Source organism: Tenrec ecaudatus, chromosome 2, assembly GCF_050624435.1.
Source record: "Tenrec ecaudatus isolate mTenEca1 chromosome 2, mTenEca1.hap1, whole genome shotgun sequence".
In the NCBI taxonomy this organism is placed as follows: Eukaryota; Metazoa; Chordata; class Mammalia; order Afrosoricida; family Tenrecidae; genus Tenrec; species Tenrec ecaudatus.
Window position 1 is genome coordinate 45,078,746 of NC_134531.1, and position 23,504 is coordinate 45,102,249.

At 38.7% G+C, this 23,504-nt stretch overlaps 1 protein-coding gene across 1 annotated transcript in view; it reads right to left on the minus strand.

Moving 5' to 3' along the window:
• The window catches only part of HCN1 (hyperpolarization activated cyclic nucleotide gated potassium channel 1), a 521,083-nt gene that overhangs the window by 450,742 nt on the left and 46,837 nt on the right, over positions 1-23,504 (minus strand). Inside the window, exon 2 of the mRNA XM_075541016.1 lies at positions 3,311-3,734. Coding sequence (XP_075397131.1) covers positions 3,311-3,734 — 424 coding nt within the window. The remainder of the gene's footprint in view (positions 1-3,310; positions 3,735-23,504) is intronic.

Genomic DNA, 23,504 nt, shown 5'->3' on the forward strand with positions numbered 1-23,504 from the left:
TATCTTTATCTGAAAAACCAAGACAAGGCTGAATCAAGAGGGCTTTGTTTCCTGTTGTTTTTAAACCCAAAGACAAGAGTAGGAAAGAGTTGTCACCGTTATAACAGAAATAACAGAAAAGATCACTTTTCTGGCCTGAATTATCTAAATAATTGCCTCAAATTGTCAATTCCCTTAGAACCATATACATATGTGCAAAATACATATATGACGTTTCAGTGTGGTATCAGAGGGCACTGTTTTGCATCCTCCAAGTACTGATTTTATAATTGCCTCATGAGAACAACTTCACTCCTCACTTATGAACACCATGCTCATACCAAGCACACTGCCCTCAAGTCAATTTCGACTCCAAATCCAGCCTGTGCAGGGTTTCCAAAACTGGACATCTTTGGGGGAGCAGGCAGTCTTATCTTCCTCCTACAAAACAGCTGATGTGTTTGAACCGACCACCTTGAAGTGAGCTAACACTTACTGAAAAGTACCACTGGGGTTATGAATTTAATAAATGAGTCGCCCACCTCTGCTGCTTCCTCCTGTATTCACCATTGCATTCAACTGTAGTAATGATAATAGCATAAGGTTTCACTTAGAACATTTCTAATAATTTTCCAGGTTTGGGGGCTTCTTGTTTTACAGTTGAACTAATTCAGGCCCCATCCCTCCCCCCAAAAAAGTATCCTTGAAGATGAAAGCCCAATTTTCTATAGAAAACAGCGCTTTCCGGGGGTGATTCATCTAAAACAGTGCAGCTTCCAGCCTTCACACGTCACTTCCCCAAATGGGCTGAATTTAGCATTAGCCAGCTTGGTACTAAAACACTCAGATCTTAAAGACATGTGGGTGAATTCACGTCTCCCATGCAGTCTTATTTCGTACACTCACGGGGCTACTGCTGATTTATTTGTTGTCCTTCTACATGGAAACACATGCTGGTGGCATTTCTAAAAATCGGGTATATGTTTGCCAGTTCTGAACTATTCATGTTCTTTGCAACTATGGTTTGAATCATGTAGCTTTAAAATGCTGAATTTGAAGCTTCAAAATATTGAATTTGTATTGAATCGTGAAGCAGCGATTACGCTCATTCTTTTATATATGCCAGTGCATAATCCAGGAAATCTTCTTTGCCGAAATGAGCTTATGGTTTGTGATTCCTTTACAATCCATGTCCTTTACTGGTCAGACAAATCGTGCCAACTCACAACTCTGGCCTCAATGTGTTTGGTTGACAAATGTCTGCTGGTACATCTGAAACTGCATTTTGTAGTAACGATGGTGGTGAAAGATATCCTGAATTATATCATAGCGTCTTGAAAACACCATCACATTACACAGATTTCGATGCGTCTGACCGCTGCCAGGAGGCAGAGGGCATTGGTTTAAAGCAATGTCCTCTTCGATGACTGCCTGGCCTGTCATTTTTTCTGATAGGATGCCATCTGTTCATCCTGCTGCCATTCTCTAAGGTAAGTGGGTTAAAAATACAAGACATAGAAAATAGACACGCTGTCTCCTGTATTTTTAGTGGACCTGGAATTTGTCACATTGTTTTTATTCTAGGTTCTTCTTGTTTCCATTTTTTGTGTGATCATGTTTTAAGAGTACATAGTGATAATGCTATGTGACGTGGACCAATGTTTATACCATTTCAACTTTGATCTACAGAATGGTGGGAAACTAAAGTATTTATCATTTTAAATATTGCAGTGAAAGGTTATATTTTCATGATTAACAGCATTGGTTCCAGCCCCTTTGTCCTCCTCTGTAAAATGACAGACAATAATTGAGTCTATATTGTTGGGTTGTTACACAAGGAATTAATAAATGCAGAATATTAAATTAAGTACTTGACATGCAATAAGCCCCCAATAAACTTTAGCTTTTATTGCCCAAAATCATTCTTAGCTTGGTAAAAATTGCTAAAACCAAATTTTGAAATGAGAGCATTGTTCAATTTTAGATAGAATGTACTCTATAGAGAACTATTACAAGATGACTCCAGCTCCTCAAATGCATTGCATTTGATTTTAAACACATTCTATATCCATATTTTAAGAATGATCCATTTTTATGCCTTCTCAGCAGTGTATTATGCAGTGTTTCATTTTTGCATGTCATTTCCTCAAATCCTGTGAACCCAAATGTCATTGGCAAGAACACACAAAGCACTGCCAGCGTCTCACAGAAAGCAGAGGGCTAGTGTTCACAGTCGTTCCATTTGATGACTTGTTTAAACCTAAATCCCAAAGCACGGTTCCCCTAAAATGTTACCACGAGAGAAGCTTTTCTCTAGTAAGTAATGCTACAACCATTCCATAGTCTGTATATGGCTTTTGCTAAGTAGGCACTCTGGAAACTTTTCTAACCTTCATTTCTATGCAGACAATAAAATCCAGGCTATAAAAAATAGGGAATTGTAAACATAGAAGGAAAAGAAAATCACAAAGGTTAATATATAGACTGGTATGGTGGACAAGAGCTCCTGAACTTGGTACATTAACGGACAGTATTTTTAAATCAAATCTTCGGAAATTCCAGTTGGCTGAGACCTCTTAGGCCCCACCCATTTCCTAAGAAGAATTGATGACATAATAAGCAAAATATGACACTCTGACAATATTCAGGATCTCTATTCCCTCTACTATTTAGGCTTCCTGTGTATTAATTTCCTTTTTGTATATTGTGTTTTCCTGCATTTTAAAATTCAATAATTGGGAGAAATAAATAATTATTGGCAAAGTATAGCGATGAGCACAATACTGTATGCAAATCAAAAATTTTACATTTAGAATTTTAAACAGCAACTGCCCTTCTCATTCACACAAACACACATACCAAAAAATACATAGCTTCTATTATTCAAACCTAAATTTTCTGAAATTTCAATATTAGAAAAAGTGTATCATACATTATCTCACAGAGCTATAATACAAACCAGATTAGCAATCAGACCCTACACATTGCTATTATTGTTTGTACTTGATGCATTCGTATTATAGAAAAATGGATTCCCAATTTGGTACGAGGGGAGTGTACAGGAAGATGAAAATTTGTTGATTGATATAAATTGAATTGAATAATCAACTCTCTTACAACAGCTCATTTTTTTCTGCTGATCCAACTCTAGTATTTGAATCACTTGAAGATTCTAATATATCACTTATTTACCAAATATATTAATAAAAGAAAATGTTGTGGAATAGCATGAAACTCATTACATAGAACACAACTGTTTTTTTCCCGAAACAGTCAACTTCAAAGTCTCATTGCATGCAGAGTGTATAAAAAAGGAAAAGATGGGTCTTACCTCTTCCCACTGATGTATGTATCTAATTAATCTTGAAAGCCGTAATAAACGCAAGAGACTCAGAATTTTTGTAAACCTCACAATGCGAAGGGCCCTGGCTGTCTTGTAAACTTCTGAATCCATTCCTTTTTCTACTATGAGAAAGATATAATCCACTGGGATTGATGAGATGAAGTCAACCACAAACCAGCTCTTTAAATAATTCATCTTGATCACTTTAGGGTCCAGGATGATTTCAGAACTATCTTCATTGACAGTCCCAGTCCTAAAATTCATGATCAGGTCCAACAGGAAAACAGTATCTGATGCCACATTGAAAATAATCCACGGCGTTGTCGTTTGCTCTGTGAAGAATGTGATTCCCACTGGTATGATGACCAGATTTCCAACCATCATTATTAGCATGATTAAATCCCAGTAAAACCTAAAACAAGATAAAATTCATGTTTTAAACATAGACATTCACCAGCCCATTCCCTTACCCCAATATATTTGTAAAAGGACAAAAGTACTGCTACTAGGGCGTACAGCTCATACCTGCACAGGTTTATGCTTACATCTTAACAGAAGATGCTTAAACATGGCTCTGCAATCAGTGAAGTGGCTGCTTCTACAAGCTCTCTGAGGAGCACACTGATTATTATGAGGGTATCTTCAAAGGAAAGGGCCAATCACAACATGACAGTGTGGAAACTGATGAGCACAGAAGGGTTTATGCGATGGAAATTCCTTCAATGGAGGATACGCCAAGAAAAAAGAATAGCTTCATATTTTGACATTTTGGTTTAATACGTATGACACACACACAGATTATACTGTCTAATAAGTGTTGGAGCGTTGGCCTACTAACTCCAAGTTTGGCCGTTCAAAATCACCAGCTGCTTATCAAGAGAAAGGTGAGATTATCTGCTTTCCCAAAGGGTTACAGCTTTAACAACCCAATATGGGGTCACCAGGAGTCAGGCCTAGCACAAGGGCAGTGGATTTTATCTATAAAAGAGACAAAAATCCATCATATTTTCAATCACCTCTTATGTGTTTCAGATCCCCACCAGAAGTGGTAGAGGCAGTGGTGGAGCCATGCAGAGCGAGAGCAGAGGTGCCCTCAGTCTCTGGTGGGACAGAGCTGTGAGCTTGCTGGCCAATGGAGACAAAGGACAAGAAATTCTGAGATGCTGGCAGTAGAGAGAGACTTGACTGCTTACTTAGAAGAGGTACTGCATTGGACTAAAGACTGTATTCTTAATGTTTTTTTTCTGATTCTGGCTTGTGATGCCCTGTTAACTTCCCTAATAACACACCCCACACCCAATAATTGTGACAATTCTGTGATCTCTGGGTAGCCATTGCAGGGTGGTTGTGAATGCAGCTGCAAAGTAGAGTCCCATAGGAGGAATGGCTAGTCAGCACAGGGTAAAGACTGGTGGAGGCACAAGGCAAATGGGATATGATCTCTCCCTTGTGTCAGCCGGCCTTAGGCTGGTGTGGAGCTGGATTCTCCTTCTCCCGACTAGTCCCCATGTGGTTTTCTCAATTGGAAAAAAAAAAAAAAAGAAGAAAAGAAAATCCATTCAAAATCATCCGTTCTTTCATCCAGCTAGTGAAAATACCAAAGGCAACACACCATATAATTAACACAGGGACTCTAGATGGGCACAAGGCAAGAGTACAAGATCTGAAGATCTACCTTTTAAAGCCCACCTTAGAGAGACTCTGTGGAGGTGCTTTGAAATACTTCATATGTCCAAAGAACCAATCCTGGGTTAGAATGAACAGTAGTTAAAAATGAAACTCTAATAAAATTTTAACTGCAAATTTCTCTCTCCCTGTATAGGTCAACCATGGATCCTATAATAAATGATAGTTTCAGTGCTCAATTTCTTTATGCCATATTCCTTTTTAATTTGATAGAAGAAAACCAATCACTTTGGTTTGTGGTTGAAAATAACTGAGCAGACCCTAGTTAATATTTGAAAGAAGAATCCCATGAAATGTCACTGATTCAGGAATATTAAGCAGGCGCTTTAAAAATACAGTCACTATATTTTTAAATACTTTCTTTAAAATAATAGATTTAATTTCAAAAACACCCATGTTTACTACCTGCCTTTTGAGATAATATCTTTTATCAACCTTTGATAAAATTTGGAGAAAACAATAACTCAATTTGAGGCTTATACTACTTAGCTAAATTCATCAGGAGCATAATGATTTCAAGAAAGTACTTTCACTGTCAGAGTAGTTAACCAGTAAGTTAAAAGGCGATGTATAGGAGCTATAGTAAATTCTCAGAAAATTAAAGCTAATCAACCAATATGTGTCCAACTCTAAAACCATGAAATATTCTCCTGAAACATCAATTACATCAGCCTAGCTGAAAGTTCCACTTCCGGACATTCTGTTACAAAAATGATAGAGACTTGTGTAAAATTTAAGCATATATTTGCATAAAGAAATACTAAAGATGCCATCAGTGTGCTTGCTTACGAGTCAGAAGATTAAGAGTTAGGACTCATTAATTGCTGCATTGAAGAAATACATGGCAGTCAGCTTCCACTGAGATGACCATCTTAGAAACCCTATAATCCAGTTCGACTTTGTACTCCAGGATTCTATGAGTCAGAATACATTGGAAAGCAACAAGTTTTTCAATGGATGTATTTGCATCACCCGGAAAGCAATTATGATATCTAATTATGACTTACTCTTGGTATTGTAACTGTACAATGAAGAGCTATAACGGTCCCTCTCTCTACCCTCCTCCCCAACTCCCACCGCACTATGAAAAAGATCACTGTTTGGTGCTTTAAAGATTCCATTAGTCTTTCTATCAAAACTATGTTGTACATTTCTGGACAAGGTAAAAAACACCTATATCAATCATATATCATGCCCTGACAATTTAAATGAAGCCTTTCTGCTTTCCCTTTCCTAATAGAAATGCAAATTACACCTTCCAAAACACTCGGGACAAAGGAGAGATGCAAAAGAAACATCATCTTGTAAATCTACTGCTTCACGCAGAAGTGACATCAATGAATTCTAAAAGTAGAGCCTATAGCCTGTGAGAATTTTCACTTTTCTGGACACTCTTATCAGTCTCCTCTGTCAACTCCTCTCTTGAAGTCTCCTGTTCCCCACAGTGTCACAAATAACCTTTTTATCTTCTATCCCACACTTGTTATTTGAGCAATCTTATACACACAGCGGGTCCTCATGTATTAAGCCATAACTGATGACTCCAAACGGTTTATCACCACTTCATTCTTGTCTTCTAAGCCTCCAGATCTTCATAATCAGAAGCCCATTAAATAAATTCCTGTGCCTGGCTCACATTCATGTCTCACAGCACGACTAAGGATAAAGTCGTGACATATATTACAAAACATAAATTTCAGTGAAAGGATTTACTATGTAGCTAGGTAAGTTTGTAAGGTGACAAATACCATCTGAGAGTCCATCAGATCAAAGTTCATGTGCGACTTGGACGGATGAGCCGCCAGTGACAGTACTAGGTGGAAGATACAGAATTTAAAGGGAAAGCACCTTATTTTATGTTACGAGAGGTATGTGCTCAAAAACCATCTTATTAATTGGACTTTTAAAATTGTAATCAGATCTGTACATGCCTGTGGGGATGATGTGTTATTATAAAGAGTAAATTCAACTGGATAATTTTTATTGATTGATCACAGTTGCCAAATAATGTGGTACAAAAATCTGCTCAATAGATGTCTGATACCTAAAAAATATCATTTAATCCAAGCCACGAGACACTTTTAATGAAATGAGGGGGTCCCAAACACTTATATTACATCTAGTTAGCCTTATAAATATCCCAAAATACCATTAAGCTTGAAACCAGTGATAGTTTACAGAATGCCACATATGAATGTGTATCCTCTATAAAGAAGGTTCTGCATTTCAAAGAAAGAATTTATTGTCATATATTTGGGAGATCGTGTTTATCTGTATCTTTTAGTAGTTGTTCTTAAGGGTTATGTGATGGGATAGGATGTTGGCACCATTTAACGTTGCTAGTGAAATCAACCAAAAACCAAAACCGAGCACACTGCTGTCAAGTCATTTCTGACTTCCGGGTGACTCTACAGGACGGGGTAGCCCTGCTCTTACTGGTTTCTGAGATTAACCCTTTCAGCAGTAGACAGCCTCATCTTCCTTCCACAGGCAGGCTGGCGGTTTTAAACTGTTGACCTTGAGGGTTACAGTCCAATGTATAACCACTATGTCACCAAGGCTGCAAATAGAGTGTGTGTAAGACTCACAGAGGAGACGGTCAGATTTAGTTGCGCTCCCCTGGTTCTGAGTTACCTTTGAAGCAGGAGCAGAAGGGGGGGAAAACCAAGACCTTCAGAAGATGAGCAGGTTTCTGTCTGCAGTGGCTAAGGCTGAGACCAGGGCTCCAGATGTGGTAGCAAGGACACTATGAGGCAGAGTAAAAGAGCAGAGCCAAGATTGGGGCTTAGGGAAAGAAAACCATGGGACCGAATCGAGGAGCAGGACCAAGACAATGCAACTCTGCAGCAGAGTGACAGGCAGCCTTCCTTATCCACCAAGGCAGAGACTAAGGGCCCATGTGACTGATTGGCTGAGGATTACAGAGAAACTTGACTGCTGGCCAAGGAGAGGTGGTGCCATGGGCAATGACTGTATCCTTTGTGGTAGCCTGTATACTTCCCTTATAAACCCACGCTAACCGTGAGTGTTAGCCGTATGCTCTATGTTACCATTGCAGCAAATTATGAAGCCAGCATAGGAGAGGGATGGGAGTGACCTTTTTTAAATCAGAATAGGTAATGAAGGGATGAAAGTGGGGCCATATCAGACCTGTCTCATTGTAAGAACAAAGTCACTAGGTGGTGTGATATGGCCACCACACCATTTATTCAGTGACGCCAAGCTACCACTAGAGACCAGTTTTAAAACAATCATATTAAAAGGTCCTGAATAGATTAGAAGAAAGATGTGCAACATCCTGGATGGAAAAAGATCAGTGGAAGCCCTAGGACTATTGCCCTTGGTCACCCTTAAGATCTGGAACTGAGCTCAACCTCATGGCTCAATTTTCAGCCAAAACAATAGACGAGGCGAATACGATGAATACAAACACTACAGAGTTATGCTCTCCTTAGCATAAGCTACCATTTGAGGTCAAAATGGTAGAATTTATACCAGGTAAAAGGCCAGAAGTAAGAAGGCTAGTAAAGGGCTAATGGAAATGGAAAACATAGTTGGAAATCTGTGTAAACGATATTACATTAAAGAGGTTGCAAGACATTTCTCCAAACAAAATAGGTACGCATTGTTGAATGGAGAATTGATTTGCTCTGTCAGCCTTCACTAAAACCTTCTAGGTGTTCCTCCTTCTCCCTTGATGTTAATTGGCCAAGCATCCCCAGGGAAGCTAGTGGCCCTTTGAACAAGGCACTCTAAAGAGATGAACACCTTACTGAAAGCACTTACTCGTAGCCACCTACTGATCACAAAGGCGTGTTCAAACATGCTTTGTTTAAAATGAACCATACATGTATGAATTGAAAACGCTTTCAGCCTTACACTTGTATATGCTTTTTTTATGATTTGTGACAAGGTTTTCTTGGTGGGGTCCTTGTCTGGTTTAGTACTTTGACACGTCTCAGGAATAAAAATATTGCTCATAAGGTATGGCGGGAAGACAGAAGACAGTATGGACAACCCAAACACAGATAATTCCAATTTAAATGTAATAGCCTCTTAAGAACAGTAAAATCACGCTTAATGAGCCACCCTTGTTGGAGGAAATTTTAACCTAATTTATGGGAAAAAAAATGAGACCATCCTAGAAGGCACTTTCCAGAAAACAAGACAATTTTCCCAATGAGATGAAATGGTGGGCAATCCACTGTTTCAGTTCATCTCCTAAGCATCTGATTAAAATGAGTTAATGAAAGTAAATGTGCAGTCTCTGAGAGTATTAAGACTGGCGCTACTCCAGGCAAAAGTAAGCATGCTTTGTGGACTTCCTCTCTCCACTGTAATTGTGCGATTTCACTCTGTCCTATTCTTCTGCTATGTTTCTTCAACTATTTTTGTTGTTTGGTGCCACCAAGTCTATTCTGACTGTAAAGAATAAAGTAGAACAGTTTTATACAATTTTATGGGCTGTAATATTCAAGGGAGCAGAACACAGAATTTTCCCTTCAATTAAGGGCCCAAGGCTTAAACTAAAGCACCACCTGGGCTCCCAAAAAGACTTCCATCAAACCTTCTTTTGTCTCTTCAGTCCCCACAGGTTAACTACTACTTTAAAGTAAATGGCTCTCAAATCTAAAACAGTCTCAACTCTGAGGCCACATTACAAAATTTCTAATTACATGCTATTCAACAGGTTGAAATTCAAATGAAGTAACCTTATGATTTCAAAATTATTCTCTAGATATTTTTCCTTTCATCTAGCCATTCAATTGAAAAAGTCAAAATTATCCTAACTTTCATCCTTCTGCCCTACTCTTGTATTTGTTTATTTGTCCAGCTCCGTTACTTCTAATGTAATATTTTTCATTTTCACTTTTTTCATTTTTCTCATTTGCAGTTATTCCGGATGAAGTTCTAGCAACAAGTCCAAGATTTTTCCAGGAAGGAGCATTGTTTGTGAAGTGGATAAAAGATCTCATGATGTAGTGGCTGCTAAGGGACTGGGCAGTGGTTTGAACCCAGGACAAGCACCACGGAACAAATATGTGCTAATCAGCTTCTGTGGAGTAATGACGTACAGCCTCAGAAATCCTATGGAGAGGGTTGGGGTTCTTTAATTTGGGAGGGGGGTGTTGTCCTTTATGTTGGAAACAACTTGACAGCAATAAAGAAGTTGGTTGGTATATCTTCCATTGCTTTTGAAATGAATTATAACCATTAAAACTCTTCCAACATGTATTTCATGTCTATGTTTTGAAGCTTATTATTATTTTTTAAACAAACATAGTCCCAGTTAAATTTTAAAAGACTTAACTATTTGAAGATTTCTTGTCTTTGCCATTCTCTAACAAAAACGTCTGTGATTTCCTTTCCAAAAACTCAAACCCAATTTTAACCTAGCCTCTTATTATTTTACAAATGAAATGCCAACTTTCTCATGGCACCTCCTCTTGGCGCACCTAAGTCCAGTTGGAGTTTATCTCCTCTGGCTCAAATGGTGATCTCAATTTCTCTGTGATGCCAGGAATTTCAGAGAACTTACTAGTGAAAAGTGTTAGGTACCTTCAAGTCAGTTCCAACACACAGTGATCCTACGCACAACAGAATGAAACACTGCCTGATCCCACGCAATGGTTCCTCACAATGGTTCCAGTGCTCAAACCTATTGCTGCAGCCACAGTGTCAATCCGTCCGGCTAAAGGCCTTCTTCCTCTTTTGTAGAGTCCTTCTGCTGGGAGAGCTGGATCCTCCCCAAAACATGTCCCAAATGTGTATGATGAAGTCTTGCCATCTGCCTCTAAGAAGCACTCTGGCCATATGCTTCTAAGACAGAATCGTTTGTCCTTTTAGCAGTCCATGGTCCTTTCAATGTTTTCACTTGCAACACAATTCAAATGCATAGCTTTCTTTTCAGTCTTTATTCAAAGTTCAATTTTCACATGCATACGAGGCAACTGAAAATATTATAACTTGGCTCACGTGCATTTTAGTTCACAAAGTAACCTTGCTTTTCAATACTCTAAAGAGGTCTTGTGCAGCAGATGTACTTAATGCAACTCATGTTTGGAAATCTCTCGACTGAGGCTTCCATGAGCATTGATTGTGGATCCCGGAAGACAAAGTCCTGGACAAGTTGAATCTTTGTTCCATCTATTATGATGCTATGTATTGGGCCAGTTGTGAGGATTTGGGCTTCTTGACATTGAGTTATACTACTCACTGAAGGCTGCACTCTGAGCTCTTCATCAGCAAGTGCATCAGGTCTTCCTTTGGGCAAGCAAGGTTGTGCCATCTGCCAATCTAAGGTTACTAATAAGTTTCCTCAAATCCTGAGGCTGCATTCTTCTTCATATAAGCCAGCTTCTCTGATTATTTGATTAAGTTCATTCCTTCCCATAATACACTAAAAAGTCACTGCCATTGTCATATTATGACCCACAGCAAATCTAGTGTAAATAATAATTCACCAAAATTCTGCTTAATAAACATCTAAAAATAGCATTTAAGCTTTTATTCTTAGCCAAACTAAGTTATCTTAGTTTTAAATTGCCTAGAAAATAGGATGTGTACAGCCAAATTCATATCTGTGTACTAAATATTTAATATATCCTTATGAATTTTAAATACCTATGATGCTTTGTTATTTGTGGTTACTTAGGAATTACTAAGGTATATACTTTTTGTCATTTCTCAAGTGGTAGGATTATGACACACAACACACACACACACATACATGTATATTAATGTTCGAAGTTTCTTGTTTACATAACAGGAACAAAGATGCCATTCAAAAGTTCTTTTATTATGTCATTCAAGTTTACTTCAGATGAAGGCCTTAATGTATTTATTCTATAAAATGCAAGCATCTAATCATCAGATATGAAATATATTTCTATAAGTCTACAGTTTTAATTAAAGAGTATAGAACTTCTCAAAAAATAAATATATCAATGCTGAAATTTCTATAATTATGATAGTATATAAATTTTCCATAAAATATATAGAGTCAATAAAATGTATGAAAATATTATATGAAATATTTACATTTAGCTCTTTGGTTTTGCTGTTTTAAAGTTCAATCTAAAACTATTCCTTAGATTCTCAGCATTTTCAGTTTATTGACCACGAGATGATTTCTTTCTTTATTCTTTGTGAATCTTGGTACTTTATCCTTTAAAAATACTCTATGGTCATGTCATGTGTAACGAAAATGTGTTCTAGCACCATTGGCTCTAATGTAAAATTCAAAAAGTTGCATTCCATTAGGGAAATTTGTGGATAAGGTTCCTAGGTGGCACAAATAGTTTGAGCTCAACCACCAACCAAAAGGGCTGGCTGTTAAAACACACCCAATGGTACTGCAGAAAAACAGGCTAGGTGATCTGCTTCATAACGATGGTTGGTATTGCTATTAGGTGCTGCCAAGTCAGCAAGCCTACGTATAGCAGAGTAAAATCTCTCACACTTGTGGTTATGTGTGAGCCCTTTCTGCAGTCACTGTGTCAATCCATCTCACTGAGGTGCTTGCACACCTGCAGGTACCCTCTCCAAAGCACAATGTCCCCTTCCTGGTAACAAGGCCAAAGTACGTAAAAAGCCTCCCCATCCTACATTCTTAGGAGCACTCTGCCCATATTTCCTCCAGACTTATTAGTTGTTCTTCTGGTACTACACAGGACTTTCAATATTCTTTGACAACACCGTAATTCAAATGCATCAATTTACCTTTGTTTTTTCTCATTCATTACCCAGCTTGCATATTCATCTGAGGTGACTGAAAACAACCTTTGGGTCAGTTTTACTCTATAGCCATGAGTTGGGGTCTTTTCCAAGTCAATGATCCTTTGCTTATTAATCTTGCTGAGAAAATGATCCCAGAACACCGATATTAGAAATATGTTTATTTTGAAGCACTATTGAATTACTAGCCAGTATATAGGACTTTATGGTTGGTGATTTATTTTCATCCAACTACTGTGAAAAATATGTCTAATTATGTGACTAAATTAAGTTTTATTTAAGTTTGGGGGGTTTTATTGGAGAAGAATTCTTCCTTTACTGTGGTTATAATCCTCCTACCACATTGCAGGATCTTCATATTGTCCAGTCTGTTTTCTTCTTGGTGGTGATTTGGGTCACGTCGCTTGTGTTTCTTCCCACTCTGCAGATCTAAGAAAACTCAGGGCCTCTGTGTTCATGCTGAAGCTGCCAATGGCATATAGATCTCTTGCATCTTTGTTCCAGTTTGAGGAGTGGTGAAAGGTACGGAATCAATAATGTGTTCTTAGGTCTGCAAAATATCTAAGATTTATGGGAGTTTTGGAATGTGTTCATGACCCTGATTTCTATATACAGTAATTTACCTCACTGGATATTGGATATTACTGCAGTGAAGTATAAGTAATATAAATAGACACCATGTAGACATTGCCTCGCTTGATCCTTAACAAAAAAGCTAGCAGCATTGTCTAAAAGTAACAATGAGAAAATAGCACTGTATAAAAGCGGGCTTTCTAACATTCTCATGGGCAGGCGATGATGGACCTCGATTTGGAACCCATCATCAGATGTCCGATCTTATACTCTTTGCACCATATTTAGTGCCTGCATACATAATTCAGTGATTGAACTGTATAATTAAAACAAAAAAATATGTTCTTAAACTTAATAGGATAGCATTGTCACACTTACCTCTCCTTATCAGTCACCAATCTACGAAAATGTCTAACATAATCATTTGGAGAAGGCAAGACCTAAAGCCTGAAGGAGAGGAGACCACTGTGCTGTGAGGGAGCGTTAGCCTTTGGTCTCTGTTCTCTTCACTATACTTATAAGCTGTTGTACCAGCCATTGAGAGTTTACTAACATTAGCAGAGAATCAATACATTTGATCAGTCCCTACCCTAAAAAGTAGCACACATCTATATAAATGGAGTACAGGGTTGCCTGCTTCAAGGGAGGTTATCTGAATTGCCCTGGCCTTGGCAGCAATTATATCTTCCTAACGCACAGGTCAAAGTCAGTTCATACATGATAAAGCCAAAAAACACTTGCGATGTGTTTTAGATTCAAAGCACTACAAATAGGGTTCTGTCGTAAAAAAAAAACAGAACTATATTGTCCCATAGTTCTGGATGCTGAGTTTAGATCGGAATGTATGCTTCTTTCTCTCCAAAGGTTCTAGAACAAGATCCTTTTACTTCCCAGTGTCTTGTAGCCTGAGTTATTCCTTACCTTGTATTTCCTAACTCCATGGTCAAATGGCCAGCTTCCCTTCTCTCTGTCTAGGTATCTCTCCTCTCTTACAGGGTACTGTTCAGATTAGATCAAGAAACAACCTACTACTATTAAAAATTCACATTACATTACTAAATACCTTCTTTTTCAGATATCTTACTTCCAATTAAAGGTATGTTCACACAGTAAAGATATTCCCAAATCTTTGGAGAGCCCCTTCTCAATCAATAACAAAAGATAGTACTCAAGGATTACCAACAAAAAAATCCCCTGGACCAGATGGCTGCACTGGAGAATTCTACCAAGTATTCAGGGAAGAACTAACACAAATTCTACACAAACTTTTCCAGAACATAGAAAAAGATGGCAAACTCCTGAACTCCTTCTATGAAGCTAGTATAACTCTGATACTCAAACCGGGCAAGGATCCCACAAGAATCCGGAAAGACATTAGTATTATTCATCACATTGACATGAAAAACTATAAGAACCACATGATAATATCAATAGACGCAGAAAAAGAATTCGACAACATCCAATACCAATTCTTGTTTAAGACACTTGAGAAGATAGGAATGGAAGGAAAGTTCCTCAAGACAATATAAACTATATATGAAAAACCAACAGTCAACGTGGTAGTCAATGGAGAAAAGACTAACAAAGTCCCAATGAAAAAGGGGACCAGACAAGGATGCCCCTTGTCCCACTTCTATTTAATATCGTGCTGGAAGTTTTAGCTAACAGCATAAGGCAAAGAAGAGATATCAAAGGTATTTGTCTGGGGAAGGAAGAGGTGAAATTATTGTTATTTGCAGATGATATGATTTTATATATGGAAAATACCAAAAGTTCCACAAGGGGAGTATTGGAAGCAATAGAGGAGTTTGGCAGAGTGGCAGGATACAAGATCAACAAACAGAAGTCCATCGGACTGTTATACACATCAGATAAGACCACAGAAGAAGAAATCAAAAAGGTGGTACCCTTCACAATAGCCAAATACAAATTCAAATACCTTACTGAAAAAACAAAAGATCTATATAGGGAACACTATAGAACACTATTATAAGAAACCAAGAGTGACCTCAACAAATGGAAGAATATCCCATGCTCTTGGATTGGAAGACTTAACATAGTTAATATCTCAGTTCTGCCAAAAGCACTATATAAGTTTAATGCCATCCCGAAAAAATTACCATCATCTTTCTTAAAAGAAATGGAAAAACTGATTACCAACTTCATATGGAGAGGGAAGAAGCCCAGAATTACCAGAGAACTCCTCAAGAAGAAGGACACCGTGGGAGGGCTTGCTTCACCTGACTTTGGCACATACTATACAGCCACAGTTCTCAAACTGCATGGTATTGGTACAATGACAGATACTCAGACCAATGGAAAAGAACTGAAAACCCAGAAATAAAGGCATCAGCATACAGACAGCTGACCTTTGATTAGGGCCCAAAAAATATCAAATGGGAAGAAGATGCCCTCTTTACTTAGTGGTGCTGGAAAAAATGGATATTAACATGCAGAAAAATGAAGCAAGACCTTATCTCACTCCATCCACAAGATTAAACTCAAAGTGGATCACAGACCTTGAAGTTAAACCCCAAACTATTAGGGCAATCAATGAGGGAATTGGGACCAACTTGAGAACTTTGGCATAGGGAATACACAGGCTATCAGAAATAGAGAAGGACACACACACAGAGGAGGCACAAATTGACAAATGGGATATATTGAAGATAAAACACTTGTGTACCTCGAAAGAATTCACCAAGAGAGTAATAAGAGAGTCCACAGACTGGGAAAACATCTTTAGCAATGACACATCAGACAAAGGTCTTATTACTAAAATCTACAATACTCTGTTAGCTTCCAAAAAGAAAAAAACCAATAGCACACTTGAGAGGTTTCACAGGGACAGAAGTTTCACAGGGGCAGAAATCTGAATAGCCAACAAACATATGAGAAAATGTTCCCGATCTTTAGCCATGAGAGAAATGCAAATTAAAACAACAATGAGGTACCACCTGACACCCTCAAAGGTAGCCCAATTCAAAAAATCAGAAATCAACAAGTGTTGGAGGGGCTGTGGGGAGACAGGAACTCCCATCCCCTGCTGGTGGGACTGTAAGTACGTACAGCCACTATGGAAATCAATCTGGAGATACCTAAAACAGATGAAAATAGAGTTACCATATGACCCAGCAATTCCCCTACTGGGCATATACCCAGAAGAGGCAGGAAACAAACCAAGGCAAGACATCTGTGCTTCAAAGTTCATTGCAGCACAGTTCACAATTGCAAAGAGCTGGAAGCAACCCAAATTTCCATCAACTGACAATTGGATTTAAAAACTGTGGTATATACAAACAATGGAGTACAACGCATCACTAAAAAGCAGTGATGAACATATGAGGCCCATAGCGGCATGGGAAGAACTGGAGGAAATCATGCTAAGCGAAATAAGTCAGGCACAAAAGGACAAGTACAACATGAGCCCGCTGAGGTAAGTATTAAAAAAAAAAAAAAAACACAAAAGGGGCATAGGGAAAAAGCTACTGTATACAAACATTTTTGGTGTGAAGACTGTGTAGTATGGCAGAGACCAGATCAAAACCAGGGATGCACATGATTGACAATGGGGGAGGAGGAGGGGAAAGGAAAATAAAAGGATGAATATAAGGAAGAAAAGGGGAGTGGGGGAATGGGGCACTAACCCACCCAAGGGGAGGGTACTGTTTATATCTCCACAGGGAAAGTGGGACCAGACTTCAACCCAGTGCCGCAAGGTGTGAATGCAACATTCCGGTGTGGAGTAGAGAACCAGTGGAGAAGCCTGGGAGGCTGGCCCCAGCACCAAAAATTAAGTGGATTCCTGCCCCTCCCCAGAGAAGAATTTGTTTCAAAGGACAACATTGACTCTGCAGCTCCGGGAGAGGGACATCTCTGATCAGAGCACACGGGAGCAGATGAAGGGGGAGGAGGAGAGTAGAGCACAGCCTGGCCTACCAGGCCGTGAGCATGATGTGCCTGATTAGAGAAGCCAGTCCACAGAGAGGACATGGCTGGCCCCACTATGAGACATGATGCCCCTCAGTGACTAAGGGCGATACAGGGGACAGCACCTGAGACACAATGTGTGAATTGCACCTGAACTGATCCCACCACACCTAGGCAAAGCACTGGGGGAGTGCAGCAGAACAGCAAGGAAATGGAGTGGCAAGGTCCCCAGGGAATGCTGAAAGTGGACTTTGGGGCCAGGGCGTGGTTCCCCAACAGACTGGACTGGAAAACACTCCTAAGGGCCAACAAATGATCTTTGAACTAACTACAACTTTTTCTTTCTTGATTTGTTTTGTTCTTTGTCAGTGGCTTCTTCTTGTTGTTTTGTTGTCTGGTTTTATACCATTGCTTTGTTTTCCTCTGTCATGTTTTCGTGCATGTTATTATCTCCACAGGTCTGTCTAAATAAGACAGGCTGGATGAACTATCTGGAGGAAAAACAAAGGGACCAACAGTTCCAAGGGGACTTAGTATAGGGGAGGTGAGTGGTGGTGGTGGTAAGGAAGTGGTGTTAACAAACACAGGGACAAGGGAACAACATGGGACCCAAATTGGTGGTGAGGGGGGAGTGGCAGGCCTAGTAGGGAATGATCAAAGGTAAGGTTACATAAAGAAGAGGTATAGCTGTAACCTGGGTGGAGACGGAGCATGATAGTGGGGCAGGAGGAAAGTCAAGGAAAATAGAGGAAAGAGCTAGGAGGCAAAGGGCATTTATAGAGGACTAGACAAAGACATGCACGTGCAAATATATATATATATATATATGGATGGGGAAATAGATCTATGTGTCTATATTTATAGGTTTAGTATTAAGGTGGTGGAAGGACCTTGTGCCTCTACTCAAGCACTCCCTCAATGCATGAATACTTTCTTCTATTAAATTGGCACTCTGTGATGCTCACCCTCCCGACACAACTGCTGAAGCCAAAGCGGGAGAACAAGTAAATGTGGTGAAGAAAGCTGCCGGTGCCCGGCTATCAAAAGAGATAGTGTCTGGGGTCTTAAAGGCTTGAAGATAAACAAGCAGCCGTCTAGCTCAGAAGCAACATAGCCCACATGGAAGAACACACCAGCCTGTGTGATCAAGTGGTCCCGAAGGGATCAGTTATCAGGCATCAAAGAACAAAAAATCATATCATTGTCTGCCCACCTCCATGTTACAATCGCGGAGGACGAAAGGGTGCATAAGCAAATGTGGCGAAGAAAGCTGATGGTGCCCGGCTATCAAAAGAGATAGTGTCTGGGGTCTTAAAGGCTTGAAGGTGAACAAGCAGCCATCTAGCTCAGAAGCAACAAAGCCCACATGGAAGAAGCACACCAGCCTGTGCGATCACGAGGTGCCAAAGGGATCAGGTATAAGGCATCATCCAAAAAAAAAAATACCCTAGTGAATGAAGGGGGAAGTGCAGAATGGAGACCCAAAGCCCATTTGTCGGCCACTGGAGATCCCCTCACAAAGGGGTCTAGGGGAGGAGATGAGTCAGTCAGGGTGCGATGTAGCACTGATGAAGAATACAGCTTTCCCCCAGATCCTGGATGCTTCCTCCCCTCCAACCACCATGATCCAAATTGTACCTTGCAGAACTCGATAGGGCAGAGGTTGTACACTGGTGCATATAGGAGCTGGAGGCACAGGGAATCCAGGGTGGATGATTCCTTCATGGCCAGGAGTGTGAGGGGCGATACTGGGAGAGTAGAGGGTGAGTGGTTTGGAAAGGGGGAATCGATTACAAGGATCTACATGTGACCTCCTCCCTGGGGGATGGACAACAGAGAAGGGGTTGAAGGGAGACACCGGATAGGACAAGATATGACAAAATAATAAAATTATCAAGGGCTCATAAGGGAGGGGGGAGCAGGGAGGAAAAAAAAGAGGATCTGATGCAAAGGGCTTAAGTGGAGAGCAAATGCTTTGAAAATGATTAGGGCAAAGAATGTACAGATGTGCTTTACACAATTGATGTATGTATATGTATGGATTGAGATAAGAGTTGTATGAGCCCCAAATAAAATTTTTTTAAATATTACCTACTAATAATTACATTATTATTAGTCCAATAAATATTCATTGACTGTCCTCTGGGCAGCTCAAATGGTCAAGGCATAAAGCTGTGTTTGGAGTTCAAATGCACCCAAGGTGCCCACTCAAAATCAATGCCCGGTACCTACTTCTGAAACTATCATGGCCAGTGAAGACTCTACAGGGCACAATTCGATTCTGAAATGAATGAGATCATTATGAGTTGAAATTGGTCCAATAGCAGCTGGGTTTTGTTTTGCTTTATTTTCTTAGATTGCCGACAAAGCAAGTGATATTTTAAGCACAGTGAAGAAGGCGAACATGAATTATATCCACATTCTTTCCTCAAGGACGCTCAGGGGTAATGGAAGCATGAAGACTTGGACATAGACTTAAAGAGAATTTAAAATATGTTTATAAATTACTGCAGTATACAAAGGACACTTAGGGTTTCCATAGGAGAGAAGCAATTGGTCATTATCAGTTTAAGGAAAGCGCTGTTACTAAAGAAATTCAAATACAATATTTGTCGACTGAGTTCCTGAGTTTGAATATCTTATTCAAAGCACAAATATTTATCAATAAATATGTTCCGTTTGACACAGTGAATATAAAGAGAATTCGACACATATCCAATCCACAAGAAGGTAAGGTCTAGGAGAGACAATTCAATAATGTCTAATAACATACTTTCAGCTTCACAATAGAAGTAAGTAAAGCACATCCCAAAGGCTTAAGAAAGAGAGAGGTCAAATCTTCCTGAGAGAATGGTAGGGGCACTAGGCAAATTTCACAGAGGTGGTGATTCTTTACATTCTGAACTACACATTCATTTATGGGGAACTGCAACACAAGTATCCTCTGTGTTTGCCATTCAGAATACTAAGAGCATTTGATACAAGATAGAAATAATGACATTAAGTGTCATGAAAAGTTATGTATTCTGGTGGTGTATTTTTTTTTCCAATTAATGCTTTAGCTATAATGACGTGAATCATATCAAAAGCTATACCAAATGTTTTCTATTCATAGACTATGAAGTCCTCATCTACATATACTTTTTCCAAATTAAAACGTAAGGCAATAATTAAAACAGCCAAGAATTTGATCAAACAAAATCTGAGAAAACGTGACAAGTTCTGCTTATAATCATATTTTATAGCATATTTTTCTTCTAGAAAACAGTTTTATTTAAATAATTGATATCTACTTATTTATTAAACAGCAGATTTTTGTAGTTGAAGAGCATCAATTTCACAGATTACAAGGATTAACAGAAATTCTGTTCCCATTTATTTAATGTTTTTCCTCCCAAAATAGTAAAAGACATGGTTTCATACTTTAACAAGCATTATCTGAGAAGCAGAATGCATAACGTATCAAGGAAGAAAAAGCTTCCAAACTAGAAGCAAATGTTTCCATGTATGTAACAAGTACCTACAACAAAGGTCGGCAGATTAACATGAGCTGCACAGTAGGTAAGAACTGAACACCTACTTTGACTATCTGACCAATTTATATAACACCAGTGTGCGTGTTAAGCCAAACTATCAGGGTAATAGGAAATTTTGGATAACCCACAAATGAATCAAATGACTATGAACTCCAGTTAACTTCAGTCCCGACAATGAGCTTATAGATATTCTGTAGAGGTGTATAGAGCAATTTTTAAATAATAAAATGTAGAATAAATTAGGCATATCATATTGTGTCATTACATCTTATATCTGTTTTTCTTTCTCTTTCCATTCCTTCATATTTAGAGCTAATTAGAATTAACTAAACTCTGCTAGAGCTTTTTGTGACTTGCATATTTCGGTTCATTTATAAATTATTTGGTCACCACTTTCACATAATAAAATGAAAAGCTTTGTTTGATTCATAGAACAGTAAAGAACACAAGAAAAATTTTGAAACTACAAAGAAACTAAAATGACAGACTTTTCTTGGTATCACAAATATGACTGAAAAAAAAGTAAGTACTCAACCGATTATATGTATGTGTCAAAAAATAGCAATGACTGAAGTAATATTTTGTTATATTTTGAATTTACTAATTCAAAACTCATATGGTGCTAAATAAGAACAGGCAATTTGAAAGAAAAGCATTTATCCTATTATAATTGGAATAGTTCTACTTGAAGAGAGATATCAACCTCTAGAATAAGTTTAAGACACTAGCTTTAATTCAATGAAACCTAAAATTATGACAATTTAAAAAATGATGTACATGTCTTAAATTATGTTCCTATTCAAACACGGAGACCTTTTCACTCACTCATCCTCCACCTAAGCAGTGCCACGCTTTAGACAAGCTGCTCAAATTACTTATCTTACACCTTCTTTTCTTAAATTCATCTGCATAATTACTCCCTACAAATATTCTCCATCTCTTTCCTCTATCCTCTTCTCCACCAGAGATGTCCTCAGGGGCTGTTCATCTTATCCAGTGCCATCCCTGCTCTGAGTCACACACAGCATCTCTTTGTCTCTGAACCTGGGTAGAACACTGTCCTTAGAATATTTTAAGCCTAATCCAAGGCAAGTAGTGGAACCTCCAGAATATCTTTTTAGGGTGGGATTTAGAGTTAGCAAACTAGGTATGTGAGAAAGGGGTTTAGGATGTTCCTCAATAATTTATAGTAAAATTGTTCCCTTGGCCAGTAAGCTGATTGTGTTTAGAGTTATAATTAGTGATCAGTAAAAATAGCAACATGTCCTAAAGATATTTATTCACACCTCATATAAGATTACAAAAAATAAAAGCTTCATTAGTCATGTGAATGAATTTATTTTAAAATTTGTAGTGACTTGGTAGGCAGGAGCGCTCAGCAAGCCCGCCCTTGGTGTTTTATGACAGCAATGGCCACATCTTATTCTCTGACAGCCTCTTTAAAGATAACCAGCAGCTGCTACACGTGTTTAGGAAATGATAAACCCTAGATAATCATTCAATACCGGAGTGAAGAAATGACTTCTAGACGTGGGTTGGGCAGTACAGTAAGACGCTCTCTAAGCACCTCATCTTTTTCCCCATACACACACACACACACACACACACACACACAATTTTGCATTATTAATTGTACAGGAGCGATGGGTGGAGTAAACAGTATGTGCTGGACTGTGTACGTGGTATGTAGGGGCATTGATCTACAGAGGACTGTGGACCAAAGGCCTAGCAATAGCCGTCCGTAAGGAGTACAACAAAGTTAAAAAGACAAACAGCGCCTGTGGAGAAGTTGTATTCCATGACACAGACGAACAATTGTGAAGGTAGTGCAGTACGGGCAGTGTTTCCCTCTGTCGGAGATAAGGCCTCCATGAGGCAAAGGCCCCCAACAACAGCAAAGAATTGCACTGAATCATGCAATAAGCATAATGTGGGTGCTTTAATTTGATATTTTCTGACTTAATTTCTCTTTCCCTTAAAAAAGCTATCTTCTTTTAAAACTTCTCCTGTTCATGAATTTCTTGTCATTTGTATTTGTGTTTATTGTCAACAACAAAACAACAACAACAACCCCTACTGGTCTACAGAGGCAAAGGGAGGTGAGGGGCTACCTAAGAATCAATAGCGTAGCATAGAGAAATGATTGAATGAAGTGATGAATTTAATATTAACTAGGTCTTGAGGCATTCCCTTCCTCTTTCTCCATCTCCTTCATTACAGAAAAAGTACCTAAAAAGATTTCAACAATCTTCTCCAACATCCGAGTTTTATTATGTTGGAGTTTGATAGAATTTAGAGCCGGAAATGCAAAGAATTAAAGTTTCAAACTTTAAAAGAAACTTCACATGAAATCTAACTTGGAAAATGCAAAGAAAGAGAGATGACTTCAAGAAGCCCCATGAGAGAAAATATTGAGACTATGGGATAGACTGGGGTTGAGCAAAAGGAAACTGGAAAAATCAAATGTAGCTCGTGTGCCGTATGCCAGAGAAGCTTAAAAATGATCATGCAAAAGTTTTCAGAGAAGATGTGGGAAAGATTATAAGTGCATTTTTGAGGTTAAAGAATTGAATATCTTTCTCATCCAAATGGCATAAGGCAACTGGAACTGTAACACTCTAGAACTCAGAAGGGCCAGGAAATCAGCTTTAGTTTTTGTATAGTTTTGATAACTGAAACCACAAAAGAATACAAGCCCTTCAATGGAGAAATTCCAGGGG